The sequence below is a fragment of the Malurus melanocephalus genome, unplaced genomic scaffold (assembly GCF_030028575.1).
Source record: "Malurus melanocephalus ecotype Western Australia unplaced genomic scaffold, MMel_1.1 scaffold_357, whole genome shotgun sequence".
NCBI classification, from domain to species: Eukaryota; Metazoa; Chordata; class Aves; order Passeriformes; family Maluridae; genus Malurus; species Malurus melanocephalus.
This window is the reverse complement of record NW_026623589.1, coordinates 490,012-510,532: the sequence shown is the minus strand read 5'-3', so window position 1 is coordinate 510,532 and position 20,521 is coordinate 490,012. Positions and strand designations below refer to the sequence as shown.

General features: G+C 49.1%; 1 protein-coding gene across 4 annotated transcripts; it reads right to left on the bottom strand.

Moving 5' to 3' along the window:
- Positions 1-2,903: 2,903 nt before the first annotated feature.
- Positions 2,904-13,253, bottom strand: IRX4 (iroquois homeobox 4). Of its 4 annotated transcripts, none has more exons than XM_057378415.1 (7): positions 13,044-13,253; positions 12,450-12,645; positions 7,822-7,980; positions 6,633-6,884; positions 5,976-6,082; positions 4,710-5,032; positions 2,904-4,519 (listed from the first exon to the last, which is right to left on the bottom strand). In XM_057378415.1, exons 3-7 carry the CDS (start codon positions 7,864-7,866, stop codon positions 3,753-3,755), a joined length of 1,494 nt encoding a protein of 497 aa, XP_057234398.1. In that variant the 5' UTR covers positions 7,867-7,980; positions 12,450-12,645; positions 13,044-13,253; the 3' UTR covers positions 2,904-3,752. The 4 variants fall into 4 exon arrangements, with proteins under 4 accessions (XP_057234398.1, XP_057234399.1, XP_057234400.1 ...); XM_057378416.1 differs by having other exon boundaries at positions 12,450-12,557; XM_057378417.1 differs by lacking the exon at positions 13,044-13,253 and having other exon boundaries at positions 7,822-7,887; positions 12,450-13,036.
- Positions 13,254-20,521: the final 7,268 nt, after the last annotated feature.

Here is a 20,521-nt window from a genome sequence, read left to right as displayed (position 1 = left end):
ACGTAGATGACATAAATCGCATGCATAATCTCAGGAGACAATCATTTTAAATCTTAATTGGCTGCCTTTTAAATATCATTTAAGGTCTCGTTTTCTCTGCCTCTCTCTCTCTAGTTAAGAAGGTGTTGTGTCAAAGTCTATTACCTTGCTGGACGTCTCGCCTCTAAGTTTTTTTAAAAAAATAGAACCATCAGCAGAGGTTTGAGAGGTCGATAAAGCTTTTAGATTTGGAGATGTTTTCAGGGAGCCCATTTCCTGCGGCTAAGAGTTGTTAATGGAGCTTAAGGAATTATCTTATGACTCGGGCTGGGAGAGCCGTATATTTCTTCGCTCCTGTTCCCTTGTCGAGGCTGAATATGCTCCTGTCAAACTCGCTTAATGAAAAGTAACGCGTCGCTGATTACAGTTTTATTTGGGCTCTATGTAAAAAGCACTGTTAATTTAGCATCCCCTCCTTTGTGTGTTTGAATTTGCCATGGCTGAATGATTTAGAGTCTCTCAGTTTCAAGACGTTTCTCTATGATTTTTTTTCCCCCTCCTCTTTCTTTCTCAGTCTGCCTTTATATTTTTGCTTTGTACAGGCATACGAGCTGCACGGCTTTCCCTTTCAGCCCTGCAGCTTCTTCTAAAGCAGCTGAACCTGATCTTTGACTTGTGCTATTGAATCAAATGGCAAAATTAATTTCTCACACGCTTTTGTTCACACTTCAAAAAATAAATAAATCAAAACAACAAAACAGCAAGAACCCCAACCCTTTTGAAAGACCTCTGCATTTCATGGCTGATCTAAGTCATAAGGTTTGTGTATTAAAGCAAGAAACTGTTTTCCCTCCCCCTTAACTGACACAGTCCCCTCTCAGGATGGGCAATGKTTYGGTGTGAGAGCACAAAAGCACAGASAGATTTACCAGAYCCGAGATACGGCCGGTTCCCTGGTCCAGAGAACCTTGCTCTTGTTATACAGCAGTCATAAACTTACTGAAACTTGTTTTATAACAACAATAACATGAAAATGAAGGGATAAAGGGTTGATCCGCTTTTCTTTTGCCCTCTGGTATTTCAGTGCGCCTGTGTTTTGCCCACAGTGTTATCACCTTCATTTTAAGTCCGGAGGAGAGGAGGAGGGGGAGAGAGGGGTGGGTGTTGCCTCCCAAACAATGGGATGTCCAAATTGCATCCCGGACCTAGCCGAAGCCGGCCAGCAATGACTTGTAAAATGACTTATATCGRCTTGCGGGATCACCCGCCGGGAGCCAGCCCAGGGAGGCCGGCGGGGGTCGGCGCTCCACAAAGTCAGGGAGCTTTTCAGGCTGAGAGAGATATTTGGCTGCTCGGTGGACGAGACCTCTCCTTGCACACAGGCACGCATTCGGCTGTCGCTGTGTTAGGAGGAAGAATGGAGTCCCCTTCCACTCCACAGAGCCTCTGTCGCATGGAAACCGAAGACCACCGGGAGCCCCCGTGTCCCCTCCAGTGTCTGCACATCCAGAAAGACTGGCACACACAAGCCTCCCGCTTTAACACCACCATCGCAGCAGTCGGAGGGGTTTATGCCCCATCCCGCTWGACTCTACCAATGGTTTGAGGGCAGCCCGAACACTCGCCTTTCTACCCTTCCCTCTCCCTCGCCCCCTTCATCCCCTTCTCTTTAGTTTGGATGAAAATAATTTGCTTTGTCTAAAGGGTTTCAGAGGCAAAGCTCGCCGGCCGCCCCGGCTGCATTAAAATTCCTGCCGGCCCAGCCTTTAGCTCAGATCGCGGCTCCCCCGAGACTCCACTTTCGCTATTACTGTCAAGTACCCTTGACTCTTTATTTTTGCCCTTTTATCTATTACAACTAATTCGAGTTCTTTTGCCCTTTTCAGTTTAAGACGTGGGCTTTCTGTAAAGCCTCCCCCTGCCACCGAGCTCTCCGGGTGCAGAGCCTTTAGAAATTGAGGGGTTTACTGTCAAAATGAAAATTTCACTTCAAATTATCTCGGCTGATGCACGTTTTCCAGGCCGGGGGCTCCTGTCTGAGCCTTTTGACAGCCAGATCAGCAGAGGGGTTCAGTGATCTCGATAATATCATCCAAGAGAGCGAAAGTCAATACAATGACAGGGAATATGACTGGATACAATCCAATTACGGCTGCTCGCAGAGAGGGGAAGGGCTTGATCTGATCTCCGCACCTGGATTCCTTTATTCAGTCCTTGCACTAACAGGTCTCGCTAGAAACTTCGCAGGCTRGAGTATGTTATATTTTGGCTGAGTGTTGTCTTGGTTGCTTTTATAGTTGCCTTTATATATTTTCCCCCTTTATTGTATTCTTATTTATTTATTGTGGAGGGGAGTGGGCAGGCAGGGAGCCGCTGGGGTGGGATGGACGAGAATGCCGGGAGGCAAGGAAAGCTCTTCTGCTTGTCCCGGTGTCATCTCGGTCCTTCGGGTGTTCTCGGTCCTMGCCCGCAGCGCCGAAGCTCAAGGGTTTTGGGCTGGCCCGGGTAAACCGGGCGCTGTTATTGCCTCGGAGTTTCTTTTCCAGAAGTTCTTCCTGTCTCCCGGTCCGGGGATCAGTAAAGTTTGTTCCCGATGCGGGRAAGGAATGAAATCTTTTAAGCGCCTGTTATCTAAGCAGTAAATTGGCTGCGAGTGCTCCTGAATCGCACGTCGAGAGCGCTCTTTCTCCCTCTCTCTTTTTGTTGGCTGCACTCTATTTAATGTCAAAACGGTAAAGCATCTGTACTGAAGTGCTGAAATATTCATGGCGGATCAGCGATTCTCCGCACYGGCAGAGGAGCTGGAAAGCTAAAACGGTTCTTTAAAAGATCAAATTTTCCATGTGAATCAATTGCTCCGCGCACGGCGGAAACGACGCCGCGGCAGAGCCCGGCCCTTGGGGGCCGACCCCCGCCCGCCCGCCCGCAGCTCGGGAAGGAGGGGAGGGGGAGAGGGGATGCTCCCGCCCCGCCGGGCCTCGGGGGGCAGCCGGGCCCCCCACYGTCGGCCCGGGGCCCGGCGCTGCCCCGCGGAGGCACGGCCGGCTCAGAGCACAGCCCAGGATTCCTCCTGCGGGCAGCGTGCCTCCCGTGGGTCCGTCCTCAGTCCCGCGGCAGCGCTGCGCTGAGCCTCTGTTCCCCTCTCCCGGCAGCCTGTTGACAGTCCTTGAAATTACCGGGACCGGCTCCGAGGGGGAATTGGAAGCATAAAAGTTGTTTGCTGCTCAATGCAAAACGCCACCACTTGTGTTACCTCTGAAACAGACAATTTATTGGAGTGAGCATACCTTTTAACATATTTTTTTTTGTCAAGATAAATTTGTGCAGTAGGTGTAAACTTAGTAGAAGTGCTGTTTGTGAATTATATGCTAACAAGGAAATCAGGAGGAAAAACTCTGGGAAAGTCTTTATAACTAATGTCGGCATGCCTTAAATTAAATCTGAATTAAATTTCCCGTTTGTAAACTTTTGGATGTAAACTTTTTAAGTAGGTCTACGCTATAGTACGTGCTTTTKGGACATGGAATTAAATAACTTTCACGACATTGATCCCTTAAAGTCGCAGCCAGGAGAAAATGTTCAGAACAGCTATGAGCATAGTCTTTCTGTTGAACTGAGCAAACTGAACTTTAAATCCTCGTTTACGTTGTTTGTTAAAAAAAAAAAAAAGAAGATGAAAAAGTTTTATATTTCAATTTAAACTCTTGCAAGTCTCTTTTCAGTGTAGCTGACTCTTCAAGCGTTAGAAAGTCCTTTGCCCCTCAGCGGGCCCGTTAGGAACAAAACATTTTGCTTCCTGATTTGGGAAACGCCAGAAACTCTTTGTTTGAGTCATGGTGGGCCAGGTTTGAGAGCTGCCCCTTGAGCAYGTTGGCGCCGTTCCCCACCGCGCGTCCCAAGGCGCCCGTTTCCAGAATGGCTCCTTTGGTGGTAGCCCAGGAAACTGTCGTGTTGCTCAGGGCTTGGTTTAAAGTACTGTGCCTGAACAGGGGGTCGTGAAACACCCCATCCACCCAGTTCCTGAGGTTGGTGACCGGCGAATCCTGGTGCCTGTCGATGACGCTGACCGGGGCGGGAGCGGCGGCGGCGGCCGAGCCCCCCGGCCGTTTCAGCATGCAGGAGGGGTACTCGGCCTGGTTGAGGGAGGTGGCGGTGTGCGCCAGGGACCAAATCCTGGGCTTCGTCTCCAGCAGCTGCTGCCCCTGCTGGAAGCACATCTTAGACTCGCAGCCGCGCTGCCGAGCGCCCAGCGGGTCGGGGCCGCACTCCTCCGCCGAAGTCTTGAGGCAGCTCCGCGCCCGCTCTGCCGCCGCCGCCTCTTCCTCCTCCTCCTCCSCGGCGGCGGCCGGCGGCGGCATCTTGGCTGTGGGCTCGGCGGCCCGCGGCGGGTGGCTGCCTCCCGGGAGCGAGAGCGGGTGCGGATGCGGGAGCGGGTGCGGGAAGGGCCGCCTCAGCTCGCACTCCGAGCTCTCCGACTCGGCGGCGTCCAAGTCCTCCAGGTCGCTGAGCTCCAGCTCCTTCTCCTCCTTGCCCGTGGGTTCTGCGGGGCGGGGGCGGGGGAAGGGACAGCAAAAACAAGACACACGGTCACTGTCGGCGCCGCGCTGCCCCGCGGCCGCCCCCACCAGCGAGGCCCGCGGCCGCCCCCACCAGCGAGGCCCGCCCCGGGGGCGAGCTGCCGGCCGAGCCCCCGCGGCCGAACCGCTAAGTGCCTGGTTTTAGCAGGGTACCCTCGGCTTTCCCGCTCTTCATCGCCTCTTCCTGCGAACCCTCCTCCTCCTCCTCCTCCTCTTCCTCATAGGGCCGCTTCTCGTCAGAGCACTTGTTCCGCGGGGGCCAGGTCATCTTGTTCTCCTTCTTGAGCCGCCGGCGGGCGTTGGCGAACCAGGTGGAGACCTGGGTGAGGGTCATCTTGGTGATGATGGCCAGCATGATCTTCTCGCCCTTGGTGGGGTAGGGGTTCTTGCGGTGCTCCTGCAGCCAGGCCTTCAGCGTGCTGGTCGTCTCTCGGGTGGCGTTCTTTCTCCGCGTCCCGCCGTCCATCGTCCCGTACCTGCAGGCACAGAGGAACCCCCGAGATGTGACACCTCTCTGTCGCCCCCCGCGGGGTACCCGGAGCCCCGGTCCGGGCCGCTTGCCTACGGCACCCCCTGGGGGGCGGCTGGACCAGAGAGCGGGAGATGGATGAGGACAGCTCGGTTTTAAGAGGGATGAGGACAGCTCAGCTTTTTGAGTGAGACCAGCCTCGAGAATTCAGGCCGAGGAAGGAAAGCAAGAAGGAAGGGTTCAGCTAGCAGCAGCACCGGGCAATGCAAATTCCCGGTCGGCCTTGCAGGTGGCGGCAGAAAGAGAGGGAAGGAATCACCTGCTTTTATTCGCAGTATAGTTAATGTCAACATTTTGGACGGCAGGGAAATCCTAGCAGCTTGCAAACTCACAGAAATACCACTCTCCTCTCCTTTGATTAGTCCTCCCCAAACAATTCAACTGGGTGACCCCAGGGTGTAAGTGTTAATAGAAATATATTTCCTCTTACTTCTTTTATTAGCAATCTCCTCTACCCCTTTGTTCCTGAAACTGTAGGAACCTAACGCAGATGACACTGGGCTGCGACTGAATATTTAATGCACATCCTCCAGGAAAGGTCACCGGCGCCCAATGGGCCTCTGAGCTGGGAACGGTGTGTGAGGGGRTATGCGCTGGTTTAAAACTGATAAATATACACGGGATGCCCAAGCCTGACTGCGCGCAGGAAAAGATAATTACCGCCCCGGCTAAGAGGGATCGCCCCCCGCTCTACCGCCCGCCCGGGGGGCGGAGGACCCCGTGTTGGTGTGGGGAAGGGGAGGCGACATGGCTGAGGCCGGGAGATGCTGAGCGGCTCGGAGGCAGGTTGGTGGGGCTGGCGGGGCGGGGAGGGGCGGGGAGGGGATGGCGGGGAGGGGGTGGCGGGGTTGGAGGGCAGCGAGCGGGGCCGGGGTGGGCATGGCGCTTACCTGTCGTATTGGTACTGGCTGAGGGTGTGATCGTAGGGGTAGTAGGCAGCCGCCGGGGCGATGCYCGCATGCGCAGAGCCGCTCCCGTCCTTCGCTTCCAAACTGTTCTGCAAGAGACACCGCCCGCCGCCCTCAGCCCCCGCCGCCGGGAGAGCCCGGCCCCCGCCCGGCACCGCCGCCCGGCTCCCCCGCCCCGCGTCCCGGAGCGGCGCGACGGACCTTCCCGGGGCCCCTCGGCCGCCGCGACCGGCCACATCAATAGGGACATTAACTCTGGCTGTTACGGTGCAGGGAAGAAAAAAAAGGAAAAAAAAAAAAAAAGAAAAAGAAAAAGAAAAAAGGCTGTCTGGGAAAAGCGCATCATTTTTTTGCTAGCCTGGGTCTGRGTCGCCCTAAACTGCCCACCCGGACGGGCCCTCCGCACTCGGCCGCCAGCTCGTCAGGCGCGACTTTTAATTGCGTTACCGTGAGGAGCAAGCGCCGGGCTGGAACAGCTGCTGACCGCGGGGCTGGACGCGGGGAGCGCCGTGCGGCACGGCGGGGCGSAGGAGAAGCGCCCAGGGCAGGGGTCCCGCCGAGCCGCCTCCGCCCCCGGRGACACGGGGGGAGCGCGGGGCCGGCGGGCGGGAGGGAGCGAGCATCCCCCGGGGGGCTTACCAAGGAGTAGAAGGCGGGAGCCTCGGTACCGTAGGTCACGTAGTTTCCATAGCCCTGGGGCCCGGCGTAGGGTCCGCCGTACACCCCCAGGGCGGCGGCGGAGTTGAGCTCGTGTCGGGCGGTAGCGAGSAGGCGGCTCTCGTACACCGGGCAGTACACGGGGGTCTGGGCGGAGGCKGCGGCCCCCGTCTCAGCCAGCGTCCGGCTGCTGGACTCGCAGCAGGTCGTCAGGGAGTTGGTGCTCATCAGGAACTGGAGAGAAAGAGAGCGGCGCTGAGGGCGGGTGGGGGAAAAGGGAGGGATCTTCCCAAAGGGTAGGCAAGTTTGGGTTCGGTTGGTTTTGGATTGTGTGGTTTTGGTGGGATTTTGTTTGGGTTTGGTTTGGGGTTTTTTTTCAAATCAGGTCGTAGCTTTTGGGTGTCGCCCGCCCTCCTCCCTCCCCTTCTGTATTTTACTTCAATCGTGAGAGACACGCTCTGGAGAAGCACAGCGGCGCAAATATTTTATCAGTTTTTTAAAACGACTCCGCAACAAAAACAACCACCAAACGCCCCGTGACTGAGGGCGTTTAATCCTCTATAACACATTCCTCGGGCCCTCTGCATTTAAAAGCTAACTTTTCCAGGGGTGTTTTGACAAGACTGGGGTTTACACCGTTTTCTCCTCTTGCATCACAATGATTCCCATCTGCGTTTTTAAACCTTTTTTTCGAAGTCACTCATGCATATTTATTTTGACTGCAGATTTGTAGCAGCCACGCACGCATCTGTTATTAACCTGCTGCTTTAGAATATCCCATTCTGTTTCTACGGGCCGGACCTCCATACGCCCGTGTTTAATTGCTAAACTGTGAATTTAATCGTTAAAAAGGAAAAAAAAAACGGGAAGGGAGGGGGAGTACGGGTGGATGTTAGGGGGTCTCTAGCTCCCCTTCTCACCTCTCTCATCTCTGTAAACCTCCCCCACGCGTCCTTATCACCCCCAAACACCCTAAATCCCGCGTGTTTCTTCCCATTTTAAAATTGGTGCGCAACACAGAACTTGGGCATCTTGGAAAGCTGCGGAGCGAGAATCTGCTTTGCTGCTACCGCACGCGGGAGAGGATCGCTGCCGCCCTCATCCCGGACGGAAGGCATCAATAAAGACTGAAATTCAATCAACTAACGTTGGTAGGCAAAAAAAGTCTTACCTGGGGTGCAGAGGAGTAAGGGTAGCCAAACTGAGGATAGGACATGGTACAGAGGCTCCCAGTTATCTAGAAACAAGGCGAGACGTCTGATCTGCACGCTATTGCAGCCTGGCTCTGCTCTGTTGTACCAATTGATTGGTAACCACAGGTCCCTAGATGCTTATAGGACGAAGCAGAAAACCACATTTAATTTATTTACATGAAAACTTAAACTTTCCTTTTTTTATTTTTTTTTTCCTTTGAAATATGTACGGCGATTTTAGCACCTTCCCCTCTACAGCTACGACACGGAATTAATTGTTACGTGTAGGCTCMGAGGCTGGCAAACGTGAAGGCAAAAATACATACTTTGTACCCACGGAAAAATAAAAGGTGGGAAGAAGGAAAGTGATACAAATGCATCAGCTCACAAGCACGTTGTTTTAAAAGAGCCGAGCCTCTGACGTCACGCAAAACCTACTCAAATTAACCTGCCTGTAAAGTTTAACACTCATTTTCGGGAACCCTTCCCCTGGCATGGAAAACAGACTCTCCAGCATCGCCTTCAGCCTGCCTATCAGGGGCGAAAGTTTGGGAAGCCCGCCGGTAGCGGTAAAGCCTGCTTGCAACACTTTGCATGTATTTCTGCGGGCAAGGGAAGGAAAWGAATGTTTTTAATCTGAAGGATCAATGTTGTATCAGCTATTTTCCCCACCCTCCTTAGTCACTGAAAGGCTAGTAAGCACTTTTAATTAGAAATTAATTAATGAGCAGCTGCTTCTTCCCACCCCACAGTAATAATTAGTCTCAATTACAAACAAGACATATGAAGGGACACACGACTGAGTCTTCATTTAAGATTTAATCAACAGTTAAAATTAGCGCTAGCACTGACAATAAAGCACATGATAAGCAATCCTGCTTTTCTTTTCGGCTTTTATTCCAGACGTGTGATTACAGGTAGAAAACCCTACMAGCGTCTTCCGGGGAATGATGGAAGAGATGTGACTTTTCACRTTAAAACCACTTTGATCCCATCTCAAACTTCCAACGCCCCCTTCTCCCTAACCCATCCCATCGCTGCCATCAGCCTCCCTACCCTCTGGGGGTCTGGGACCCCCCCACACACAAGCAGGCAGCAATCTCCCTCCTCGGAGGGAGCAGGTAGCGGGCCGCCGGGGGAAGATGCGGGCAGCCCCAGCACCGCTCCCCCGACGGCCGGTACCACCGAGGCAGGGCAAGCAGGCAGCCCCCCGGAGGATGGGGGAAGCGGAGGAGTCAGCTCCGAGGCTGAATCTGGTGCAGTCGAACGCTGCTCCGTGGTGTGCAGACTTGCTCAGAGAGATTCCTGGGTTCAGACATGTGAATAGCCCCAGGGTCACACTCTAATTAATGATGATATTCTCTTCTTCTCCCCAGCTGGAAGACTGCCTCCCAGAAACGAATCTGCCCACACTGACAGCTCGATTGAGGGTGATTGATGACTATCTGGAGACCACAGTACACATAATATAATATCTGCTGCGTAATTGCTTTAATTTACAGATGAAAATACTAGTTCTCAGATTGAGTTAGACTACAACGAGAGGCGTTTTATGGCGCTTTAGAGTGTTTGCAAATAAAAGATATCAGATACAGTACATGCAAATTATCCTGACAGCTCAGTATCTGTAGCCGGGAGAAACGTATGAAGAAAGGGAATCAAATGACATAAATAATCGGTTTGGAATTCGGTATTGATTTTTGGATGGGAAGAAAGTGCTTTTTCTTTCCTCACCTGAAATGCTAATTCCTTTTTATTTCTGAGAATATKAATAACTTTGCCACTGGGTTTCTTTTAAAGAAGCTTTCCTCTATTCCTCCTCCTGCATTATACCCCGGTGCTGCCAAGGTATAATGATACTTTTAGCGACTCTTTACCAGCAGCTTTCTTCTGTGCGGCGTGCTGAAGGACTATCGCATTGTTTGGGAAGAAAAGACAMCCAGTGTTTGCACAATGGTCTGCACGCAGTGTTCCGTGCTGCTCCCTCTGCCTCCTGTGCCCATTGCGCTGGGGGATGTTTGTTTAAGCCTGAATAAAACTCACCGGTGCTAGGGAAGAAAATAGTTGCACTTATCTCAAGAGCGGCTCGGTGTAAAGCACTATAATTAGCTGGGAGAGCTGGAGAACTGCCTGAAGAAGTCCTCCCAGTTTTCCAGGCTGCAGTTTGGGAAATGTCCTGGTGTTGTGTATTTTTGGTGGTTTTGTTGGTTTTTTTTTCCTTCCACTGCAGATGTCAACTCCGCAGTGGCCCACAGTACACTACAGGTTTTGATATTTAGATGAGTCTATTAAACTTTAAAATACAAGGAGAAATTCAATATTTATAGTCCTTGTCTATTTATATATCACAGTTGTCTTTCACTGCGCCATGCAAATACTCTGGTGCCCATTTTCGCACTGAACTTTCCTGTATTAATCATGATAATTATTTGTCATTTTTCTTTGCAGCCTGCCTGCTCTATTACTTTACCCCCGGTCAGCTTTGTGTCAGTTCCAATCTGTATTCCCTAGAAAGCAGTCATTAAAAAAAAACCCACCAAAACAAACAAACAAAAAGAAAAAGGGACAAAAAAACTTAATAACCTTAAACACTTAAACGCTGAAAGCTGACACTATGTCCTCCCCCACTGTTGATGTCTTGTTTCACTTACGGTCTACAAATAATGGCCCTTTGTTGATAAGAAACTCAACACAATTATATTTCATCTTGAATTTTTGGTGCCAGAGCACGAACATGCATTAAGCCCCACAATGATTTAAAATAACCTTTGTGGTTCTTGCACATAAACAACGTAACACTGTTCAAATCCAAGCAAAGACGCTTAATGCTGTGGGCTATATCCTTAAGCATTTGGAAAATGCAAGTCTTTGCTGTGCAATAAAAATTGATCCTCGTCAAAGCCCCTTTCCTGTACAAAGCAGTTAACAGCTTTCGAGAAAGAAACACACACACACTGCTTTCTCCAAAGTTTGAGCAAGGAAACTCATTGCRATCAATAGGAAACGCTGGAGAGTTCCCTTCTGGTCAGAACCAGCCTGCACACCCAGGCGAGCAGGGATTTCCCATCCGAAGCCCAACCAGGTCTCTCTCCCAGGGTTATGAGCTTTTCCTCTGAGAACCTGGAGCCAATGCTCATACAAGTTTTATTGTAAAAACATGGAATGAGAATGAAACGCTGTGATGCTGGAACAGGCCACAGCAGGTAAAATAGAACCTCTTCAGGACTCATGCTTTGATGGACGTCTTCAGGGATGTGATCTAGAGGCAGTTAATGCAGCTACACTTACTATCTGCATTTTCATCGCCCTCTCTTTTGGAGGGCTTATTGCCACTCCTGGAAATATTTCAGCAACGGAATTTGCTTATGGGCTAAACAGACTTTAGCGAGCTCTTTCAGTCGAGTTTGCTTTGTTTTTGTGCTACAGACTTAAAGCAACCTTGACACCGCCTGACAAATGCCGTGAAGCTCTACATGTTGCTCATTTGGAATCTGACATGGAACCGAGGGCAGCCTACAGCATCTTCAAGTAGGTTAGCTCCCATAAACTTGCCATTGACAGTAATTACGATTGTTTTTTTTCTTCCTGAGACAATTTGAGGTGAAACTGCACCTCCTGCACTCTGAATCGAGGGACAGTGAGCCGACCTGCACAAACCCACGCCGTGGCTTGGGATTGGCAGAGCCATGATGACCAGCAGAACAGTTGCATAAGAAGGCACTGCTAATTAATTTACTCAGTTTACAACTACATGCAAAATCAGTTGTTCAAAGCTATCCATTTGAATGCTTTCATTTTGTAAGTCTTCAATCCTCTTGGCAAACAATCTAGATTAAAGCAGAAAGGCCTCACATGCTCATTCTGTTCTTTGTATTTATTAACTTTTCACGCTTAAGAAGTAGAGCCAACACTTTCTCTCTCTCTCTCATACACACACACACACACAAAACTTTTCAGCAAGAGAAACAAATGCTGCGACCTGGGCAGCTGCTCTGTGGCTGTAGATGGACCCTACAAAATGCCCACATTTACCTGTCCTATGCAGAACATTGCAACCATGCTTTCACTAGCAATGCAAAGATTGTATAAGCTTTCCTTTCTCACTGTACACCCAGTGCTGCAGACCCACAGGCATTCAGACAACACCACCTCTGAGCTCTCTGGCAGCAGACAGCTTCAACTTACTTCCCTGCAAAGGTAAAACTTTCCTACTTGCAAGGTCAAATTCTGCGTCTTTTAAAGTTCTCCTTAAAATCCAGAAAGTTTGACTCAGTACCTTACCTTAGTGTTCGCTGAATATCATATTCACACTCCCTTCCCAAGAAATAACATACATATGTTAAAATGCATTTACCCTCTGTCCTAGGTAAAGACTGCACAAAGCCAAATGATTCATCACGGATAGTTTCTCTTCCCTCCAGCAGTTGGTTTTCAGCTGCCTTGCTGCTAAAGCAGGCTCCGAAGGAGAAGGGGGGGCAGGGGGGTAAGCCCCACCGCTCCCCTCCACCCCCCGCTTCCGCAGGCACACACACACACAGACACACGCACTCACACACACACACACACACACACACAAGCATCACCACCAAAAGAAGAAATTTTTTACCTGCGATCACGCCAGGCTTCGGCTAAAACCTGGTAGCGATGGCTGTGCCATGGCAGGGCTTCTCTCCTCTGGTGTGCGCTGGCTGGCGTGGCAGGGAGCTGCGGGGAGCTAACGCAGACATGTCTCAGTGCGCGGTACCTGCGCGGCGCGGCACGGAGCCTTCGGTCCCCAGGCGCCACAGCCACTTCACTAACCCCTGTACCAGAGTGACGCTCAAGTGAATAGTTCCACTGATCACACTCTTTCCTACTGATTAACACTTTCCAACACGACCAGGCACTCCACTTCCAACTTTTCCCGTTTTAAAACAGAAGCAGCCAGCACCGCTTGCTTCCGCGGGTTATAAACGCCGTCTGGGGCGTGGGGGACACCATAATTAATAGCAGGTTAGTAAAATTAGTGCTGCCACTCCAATTGTTGTCCTTGTTGCCAACAATAATTGCATTGATTCTGGAAGGACACGAATGTCCTCCATTTAACCTAATGATCTGCGGGTTGCACACGCTGTACGGCAGCCGTGGCGGTGATTAACTGCGCGCACCTCCAAACTATCATTTATCTCCGCGAGTCACGACTGAAAGGCGCTAAACTTACAGGCAACTCTCCCTGCCTCTCTCGCCGTCTTTGTTTCCCTCCCGCTGGAGGAGGCGGGCTGGGACGTCGGCGTCGCCCTGCGCGCAGGAGACGGGCACCTGTACCTGTCCCCTCGGCCGCCTCGGCTTTATTCATAGCCCGGGGGCAGCGCGGCGGAGCCGGGCAYCGCGGAGCTGCCGGGGACCGCCTGGGCCAGCGCCCCCCGGCCGCGGGGAGGGGGCAGGGGGGGCGGCGCGGCAGCCCCGGCACCGGGGACCCGCTCCCTGCAGCGCCCCCGAGCCCGGCTGCGCCACCCGCCCTGGGCACAGCCCCACAGGGGCTGCCCGGGCACCGGGGGCTTCCTCCGGGCGGGGGCGGGGGAGCAGCCGAGCGGGGAGGGGGCAGGCGCCGGCGGCAGCCTCAAGCAGGTCGGGGCAGGAGCGCTTGCTCCCGCTTGTCCTCTCCGTCCTCCTGCTCCCGTCCCTCCGTCCGTCCGGCCGTCCCGCCCGGTCTCAGCCGCCCGCTGCCACTGCCGCTGTCTCCTACGGAGAAGTTATACGGGCCCGRGGCTGGGCGAGCCGGCAGCGAGCTCCCGGTCCGAAATGCTTTTCCCGGTGCGCAGCCTCCCACCCTCTGTCAGAGCCGGGCTCCCGGGGCCGCTCCTGGCTCCGGCCCTGTGTCCGGGGCCGCGCAGCGCCCGGGATCCCCGCGGGAACCTGTGCATGACAAGTTCCACCGCGCSTTCGGTACTTTCTTTGCTTAATTGTTTGTTCAGCAGGAAAAGGGACAAATCGGGATTGACAGAAGGGGGAGGAGGGATCAATATCATTCCTGTTTAAAGGCGTGAGCCTGGGCAGACGTCTCAATAAGACAGAGGAGGARAAAAAGAGAGTATTATATCCTACCTAATTAAGCGAAGACAAAGAGGTGTGGGGAGAAAGGTTCAGCAGAGGTGGGGTGGCAATGGGAATTTTTAATCCGGTGTCTTCCCACAGTAACCACYAAGGCTGAACAGTAACGTTAATAGGGAACATCTGTACATCGACAGATTTATTCTTGCCAGGGCTCTTTCATGCTTGTGTCATTTGCATGGCCCCGTGCTCGTAATGTTCGACACAAGCTGCACCTTGTAGTGCAATGACAGGGTAAATCTGATGAATGCTGAACCTGGGAAAACCTCTTCGCTTTCCCCTTTCTCCCTCCTCGGATTGCCCTTGCAGCTTTCAAGGCGGGGAAACCACATGGAGAAGGAGAACGTGAGCSTTCTCCCCATCTGCACTCGTAAACAGAAAGCCAATCATGCCACGAGCCTCTGCATTTTAAAGCGGAGTAACAAACCCACAGCGACGTGGATGTCCCGGCTGCCCGCCCAGGGCTGCCTCCCCGCCGGGGGACGAGGGCTCTGTGGCTCGGAGGGGGTGTCGCCCCATGGGACCCTTCCACCTCCCTGTCCACCTCAGCCCGGGAGTGCAGGAGGGCTGTGCGCTGTCCCCGTCCCGGCACGGAGGATCTGGATATTTTCTCCCTTCCCCCGGGGATCCTGTCCCTCTGGCGCTGCCCCAGGGCTCCCGCCCCGGGCTGCCTCTGAGCCCGGCCGATTTCCCGGGGCAGCTCCCTGCTTGAGCGGGGGGAGCCGCCGCCGTCCCCCGGGACCCCATCCACCCCCTGCCTGCCCGGCCGAGCTCGTATTTTACACAGCGGGGTGGCACCATCCACCTCCCGGAGGTGACATCTGCCCCTCGGCCCAAATGTGCTTGGAGGGGACCGGGACCCCGCATTTTCTTCCTCCAACCCTTTCCCCGTCCTGGTCCCGGGTGCTCGGCCGGAGGCTGCCACCGCTTTTCCCGACAGCAGAGTTACAGGGCAGGCGCTCCGGTGGGGAGGTGCTTGGGGTTGCTGGATTCATCTGCCTCCCTGCCCTGAAATAAGTGTTCAAGGGCGGAAGGCATCGCTCAAAGAGTGATTTTTTTTTTTTATTAATAGGTGCCACCAGTAACAGTACATTAATATGAGTCTTTTGTAATATAACAACCTCAGGTCCACGAGATCAACATTTTTAATTATTTCAGTGATGCTTAAAGGAAGCGAGCAGATTCGAGTGTGTCTTTTCCAATTTGCTCACGTCGACCCGCACATCTTGGAAATTGCCATCCATTGCCACACTGACCTGCGCAGCAGAAAGCACAGTGGCTTTCTGTCAGAAACTGGCCTAGCCAGGCAGGAGGGTGACCAGGCTGAGTGGAGCTGGGATCCCAGTAGTCATGCATGCAGGTCAACCACGGTGACATGATGGACACTGAGGGAGCACTGGTCACTGATAAATCCAGGAAGGTGCTAGCAACAAGAGCAAAAGCTTTTAGGAAGCGCTCCCAAAAATCCATGGGCCAGAGTCCAAGGCTGGAAGGGCATTTGTAGATCTTGCCTCTTGTCATTTGTAATGTTGTTAGATTTTCTTTCTCCTTTTTAATTTTTTTTTAAAATGAACAATAATGCTAAGGTTTCAACCATTTTTAATGTTTAAACTATTAAAAGGTGCTCTTTTTACTGCGGCAATGGTGTTGTTCCTGTCTATCCTGGCATTCTTTGGCATTCTCTCCCATTTCTGTAGTTAGAGYAATGCCCTCTCTGCTGTGAACAGGCCACTATTAAATGATACCAAGTGGTTGAAATCCTTAATATTCCATGTCATTAGACAAACAGAACTGGTGATAGCACCACATATTTCCATTCAGAAAGGGAATATTGTTCAATTGTCAGTGTCAATTCYTTTCACCACTGTGGCTATATTTTGAAGACCTACTTTCTAAAATATCAGGTTAGAGAAAACAGCAGCTTGAGCTCTTACTTTTCTGGTCTTTATTTTCCTGTAGGGGTTACTAAATCACACCCAGTCAAGGAATAATATACTAATGTGTGTATCATAACTCACATTCACTATGAYGGTCCTAGAAAGACATTAGCTTAATCATGAAACCTCAGATAATTTACTTAACTGGAATAAGTTCTCAGGAAAGCCAATATAATTCAGAATGTAGTAAATACATGGKTAGAAATCAGATTTTCACTGAAACTATTTTTGTCCTCATCTGGTTTGGGTGCCAAGTTATATGGTAGCCTCAGAGCAGCAAGGTTTATCTTAATTTGCAGGGATCCATACAGGTACATTTCTTTTCCTTTTCTCACATTAAATTCATTATATGATGTTCAAAAGACTGATGCACACTGGAAAACCTTTAGGCATTTCTGTGTAACGGGGATGGTTTATTAAAAGGATAGGTTATTACTTTGAACAATGACTTCAGTGTGCACGTTAAAATGTGAAATGTTTATCAGGTGCTGGCCTGTATTGGCCACAATCTGTACAACTAGAYTTTTATTCATAAATGCATGCCTAAGCTGTTAAACCAGTCTCATTTTCAGATCCTCTGTGGTCATCTGAGAGTCTTTTGTAGTCCACAAAAATATCGTCTCACAATAATTTTTTCAAGAATTTTCTAAGCAAGTATTACCATAATTCCATTTGTGAGCTCATGATTTTGAGAAGCTATTTATTTTGTGTTAGAAAAAAAATTTTTATGTGATTGGAGAATTAGCTAAAGCTGTCTTAGTGTGCTCAATATATGGATGGATGGAGAGGATTTTTTTTTATTAGGAAAAGAGTGTAATTTTAAAGCCTTAGAAGCAAAACCAAGGCTCTTGGAAGACCCTGAAMAGGCAGAAGATACCAAGTGAGTCAGTAGCACCAAGCTCTCCTTCCTGCACTGCGTCTCTGCTCGAGCCTGCAGACTTTGGCCAGGTGAGCAGTGCTCCGAGGTGGAGCTCCAGGGAAGCAGAACAGCAAGGAGCTCCTTCCTCTGTGTTACACAACGGAGAGACTCGGGCCAGGGGTGTAATCCCACCAATCTTCCTGGGAGTGAGGAGYTCTGCAAAATGCTGCTCGTGAGAGATCGCTTCTTGCACAAAAGGAATTACAGAAGAGAACTGTGAGTGCCTCAGAAAACAAAGATGCAATTAAAGCAGCGTTTGTAGTTTTCAGTTAGGGTTATCTTTCAATGCAGAAAGAACCATCATTTTTTTCCTGCTAATTATTTTCATTAGCTGTTTTAACTCTTCCTGAGAGTTCTTAATAATTGCTTCAGAGCAGAATGTGTAAAACTGAAAATTATTTATGGCACTGATTAGAACTACAGAATACTAATATGGGTAGTCAGGAATAATTCACCATAGCAGGAAAAGCACTATTTAATTGTTTAATATAGAAGTTTAATTGTGCTTGCATACAATTATCATGTAAATATCACTGTGATCACTTTAAGAGGTTATTTCTAAGTGTGCCAAAATTCTGAAGCAATCTGAAAAGAATTAATTTTTTTTTTTTTTACCTCCCTTCACAAGTCTCTCAAGTGTACTATATGTTTTAACTTAAACCGAAATATAGCCAAAGGCAGACAGGAGTTCCAACAGTGACCAGTGTAATACTCACTGCTTTTAATTACTGTAACAATAAATCACACAGGAATGTCCTCCAGGTACTAAATGATTTTCTAAAAACATTTGAGAATATTTTTGAAATTCAATTAATTGAAGGCACCAGATAAAAGGTACACATTCTTAATGGCTATAAAATAACCCTAAGGGACGTAACTGAGCTCCAAGCTTAACTTCAAAGTGTGACAGAAATACTTACTGTATTACTTTAAAAGTGTTCAGATCAATGAATCAGTTAAAATTACTTATACATTTACCAACCTTTTCATTTTCTTTCTGAATATGATAGAAAGAATTGCTCTCATTTCCCAGGACACAAAAAGCAGTTGAGACCTGTAAAAGAAATTGTAATTAAAGCCAGCCTTCAGTCAAAATTGGTATTATGAATTTTTAGTTGACACAAGATAAAGGGGCCAGCGAAACATAAAAGTGGCTTGATAAAACATACATTTAGACATTTTATACAGAAAATTAACTGGTTTGTGGAGATATTTCAGGGTCTAGGATTAAATCTGTCCTTGTTAAAGCCAGTAAGCATTTTTCTATTGAATTCAGTAGAACAAGTGTCACCCYGCAGTCTGTATTTTGCGCAGCTGTGTGTACCTGACTGGCTGTCCAATTATGGGCCAAATCGGTTCTCTTTTTTCCCTTTTGTTCCTGCTCCTTGGATTAATCACACTGCCCTGAACACCCACATGGCTTTGCAAGGTGCTGAACATCTCAAACAGTCACAGTACACCTTCAGTTTTGTGRGTAGCACTCTGATGTAGGATGCCAGCTAATGCTCAGTACGATCTGACTCCATGAGTAAACACCTTGACATTTGGCCTACAGATCAYGAGCATCAGAGGCTCTTTTAAAAAAGTGTTTAAACCATCACAATTTCATGATTTGCAAGGTGATTTTACAATGCAGTGTGACTCAACAGCAGGAAATATGTAGAGGCTGAACTATTGCTGCCAGCCAATTTTTTAGCAGAGGTTCTCTGTTCTGCATGGCTCTTCTTTCTGCTCTCTTATCTCCATCAGTAGCTGTGCACCTAGCCTTGAAAACAGATCATGGAGCCACGGTCATCACATCACAGAGATAAGGGTTAACTTCCTAACCTTTGCAAAATGATTGCTTGTTATAAATATGTGTAATAGTTAAACTGCTCATATATTATTCCTTAGCACAGAAAGTTTAGAAATAAGTTTAGAAACCAGAACTATGCACCCGCATACATTCATGCACATCTGTGTCTGTGCATTTGTATGTGCACTCACAGAGGGAAACGATGTAGAGGAGTGTCTGAACTGTGTGAAAGGATTATATTCTATRGGAAGACTGAAAACCCTCCACTAAAGACTGATTGCAATATTTTACTTATTTTCAATACTCCCTGATAATTTTCTTAGTAGCATGTTAACAGTTTCTTTATGTTTAAACCACATAAAACTGAGACAATTAAAAAAATGACAACAGAGATAAATGTATCTTTATCCCTTCTGCTTGTTTTCCTTGAGCATTCAAAATCATAAACATCATAAGAATCTTTGAGCATTTARTATTGACATTATGTCATGACCATATGACAATTTCCTATAGCTCCACATAGTCATTCAGCACCCTGCAGGTGTGAGGTGGGTGGGAGGATCACTGAGCCTTGGAAACATCCACAGCACACTGCAGTTGCAAAAATACGGTCACTGACAATACATGTGTTGTATAATAGTTATTTCTAAATTGTAATAAATATAATTAATACAAGACTAAAACCACCAATAAGACTCACGTTTCATCAAAGAACTCTGTTTAAGCAGTGTACTAAAATAGTAAAAACTACTTTAATCAGAGATTGCAGACTATAAAAGACAGTTTGATATATTTATTTTGGTGAGCAAATACCCATAACACTCAAAAGAGACTCATATCCACCAAATGATCACCTGTGATTTGCAGCCAAGTTAAAGTCAATTCTGCATAAAAAAGCCTGAACTTTCTGCTAAATGTCTTTTCCACCAATTACTCCAAACTACTGTTACAAGGTATTAGGAACTTCTCTTTTCTGGAGACTTTGCTCTCAAAAGATTTTTTTCCAGAATATTTAGGTTRTTTATCTCATAAGGACTGTTTGTCTCATTAGTAACACACAGATTTGTGAGTATAAAAGTCTCCACAAAATCTGACAACCTGTAGAACATTCCTACATTTCTCTCCCTTCTCCCTCCTGTTTTGAAAATCAATAAATATTTGAACACTTTTCTTTTTTTTCTTTTTTTTTTAACCTGTGGTGAAATGGTTGAACCGGAAAACTGTAGAAGAGATGAAGGAAAAAACAAGTCAGAATTTTGGCGTCAGATTAAAGCTGGACAAACCTGGGACAACTTGTCTAGAAAGTAGAATAATTTCATTGAAAATACATGTCAAACAAGGTTAAATATGGCTCACAAAGGAAAAAGGTATGCTCATATGTCTAATTTTTAGGTTTGCAAAAAGTCTCTGCAGACAAGACATGAAATGTAGTCATGTTTGTTGCAAGGTGCTGTTTCCTCTGCATTGCATTTTCCAGTTAACACTCCTCCTCCTCTCCCAAGCATCACAGTGGGCAGAGTCCTGCCTCAGTCCTAAGGAYACAGGCAGTGGGAGATGAGGGATTTCTGCAAAATCCTCATTAATGTTGAAGGAAGAGCCTGCCTTGGCAGGATGACTCAGTTTCCTGTCTGTGCCCATACCCAGAGGCAACCGTGGGAGGTGAAAGATGAAGAGCAGACACCTGCAGCCACTGGTGTCCCCAGAGAGGGACATTTTTGTCCTGTTTGACATTTCAGGCCTTGCACAAGGCTCCCCATCGTGCTCTGTTCCTATGCCAGCAGATCTTTTCAGCTTCAGCAGAGCAGAGGAGGACAARGACTCTTATCCAGGAACCAAAGAAATGTCAGTGCCACACTCAGACCCAGCATGGCTGGGGATGTGGCAGAGCCAGGAGTGACRTTGGCGGAGCTGGGCACCGCAGCTGCTGCGCGTCACCT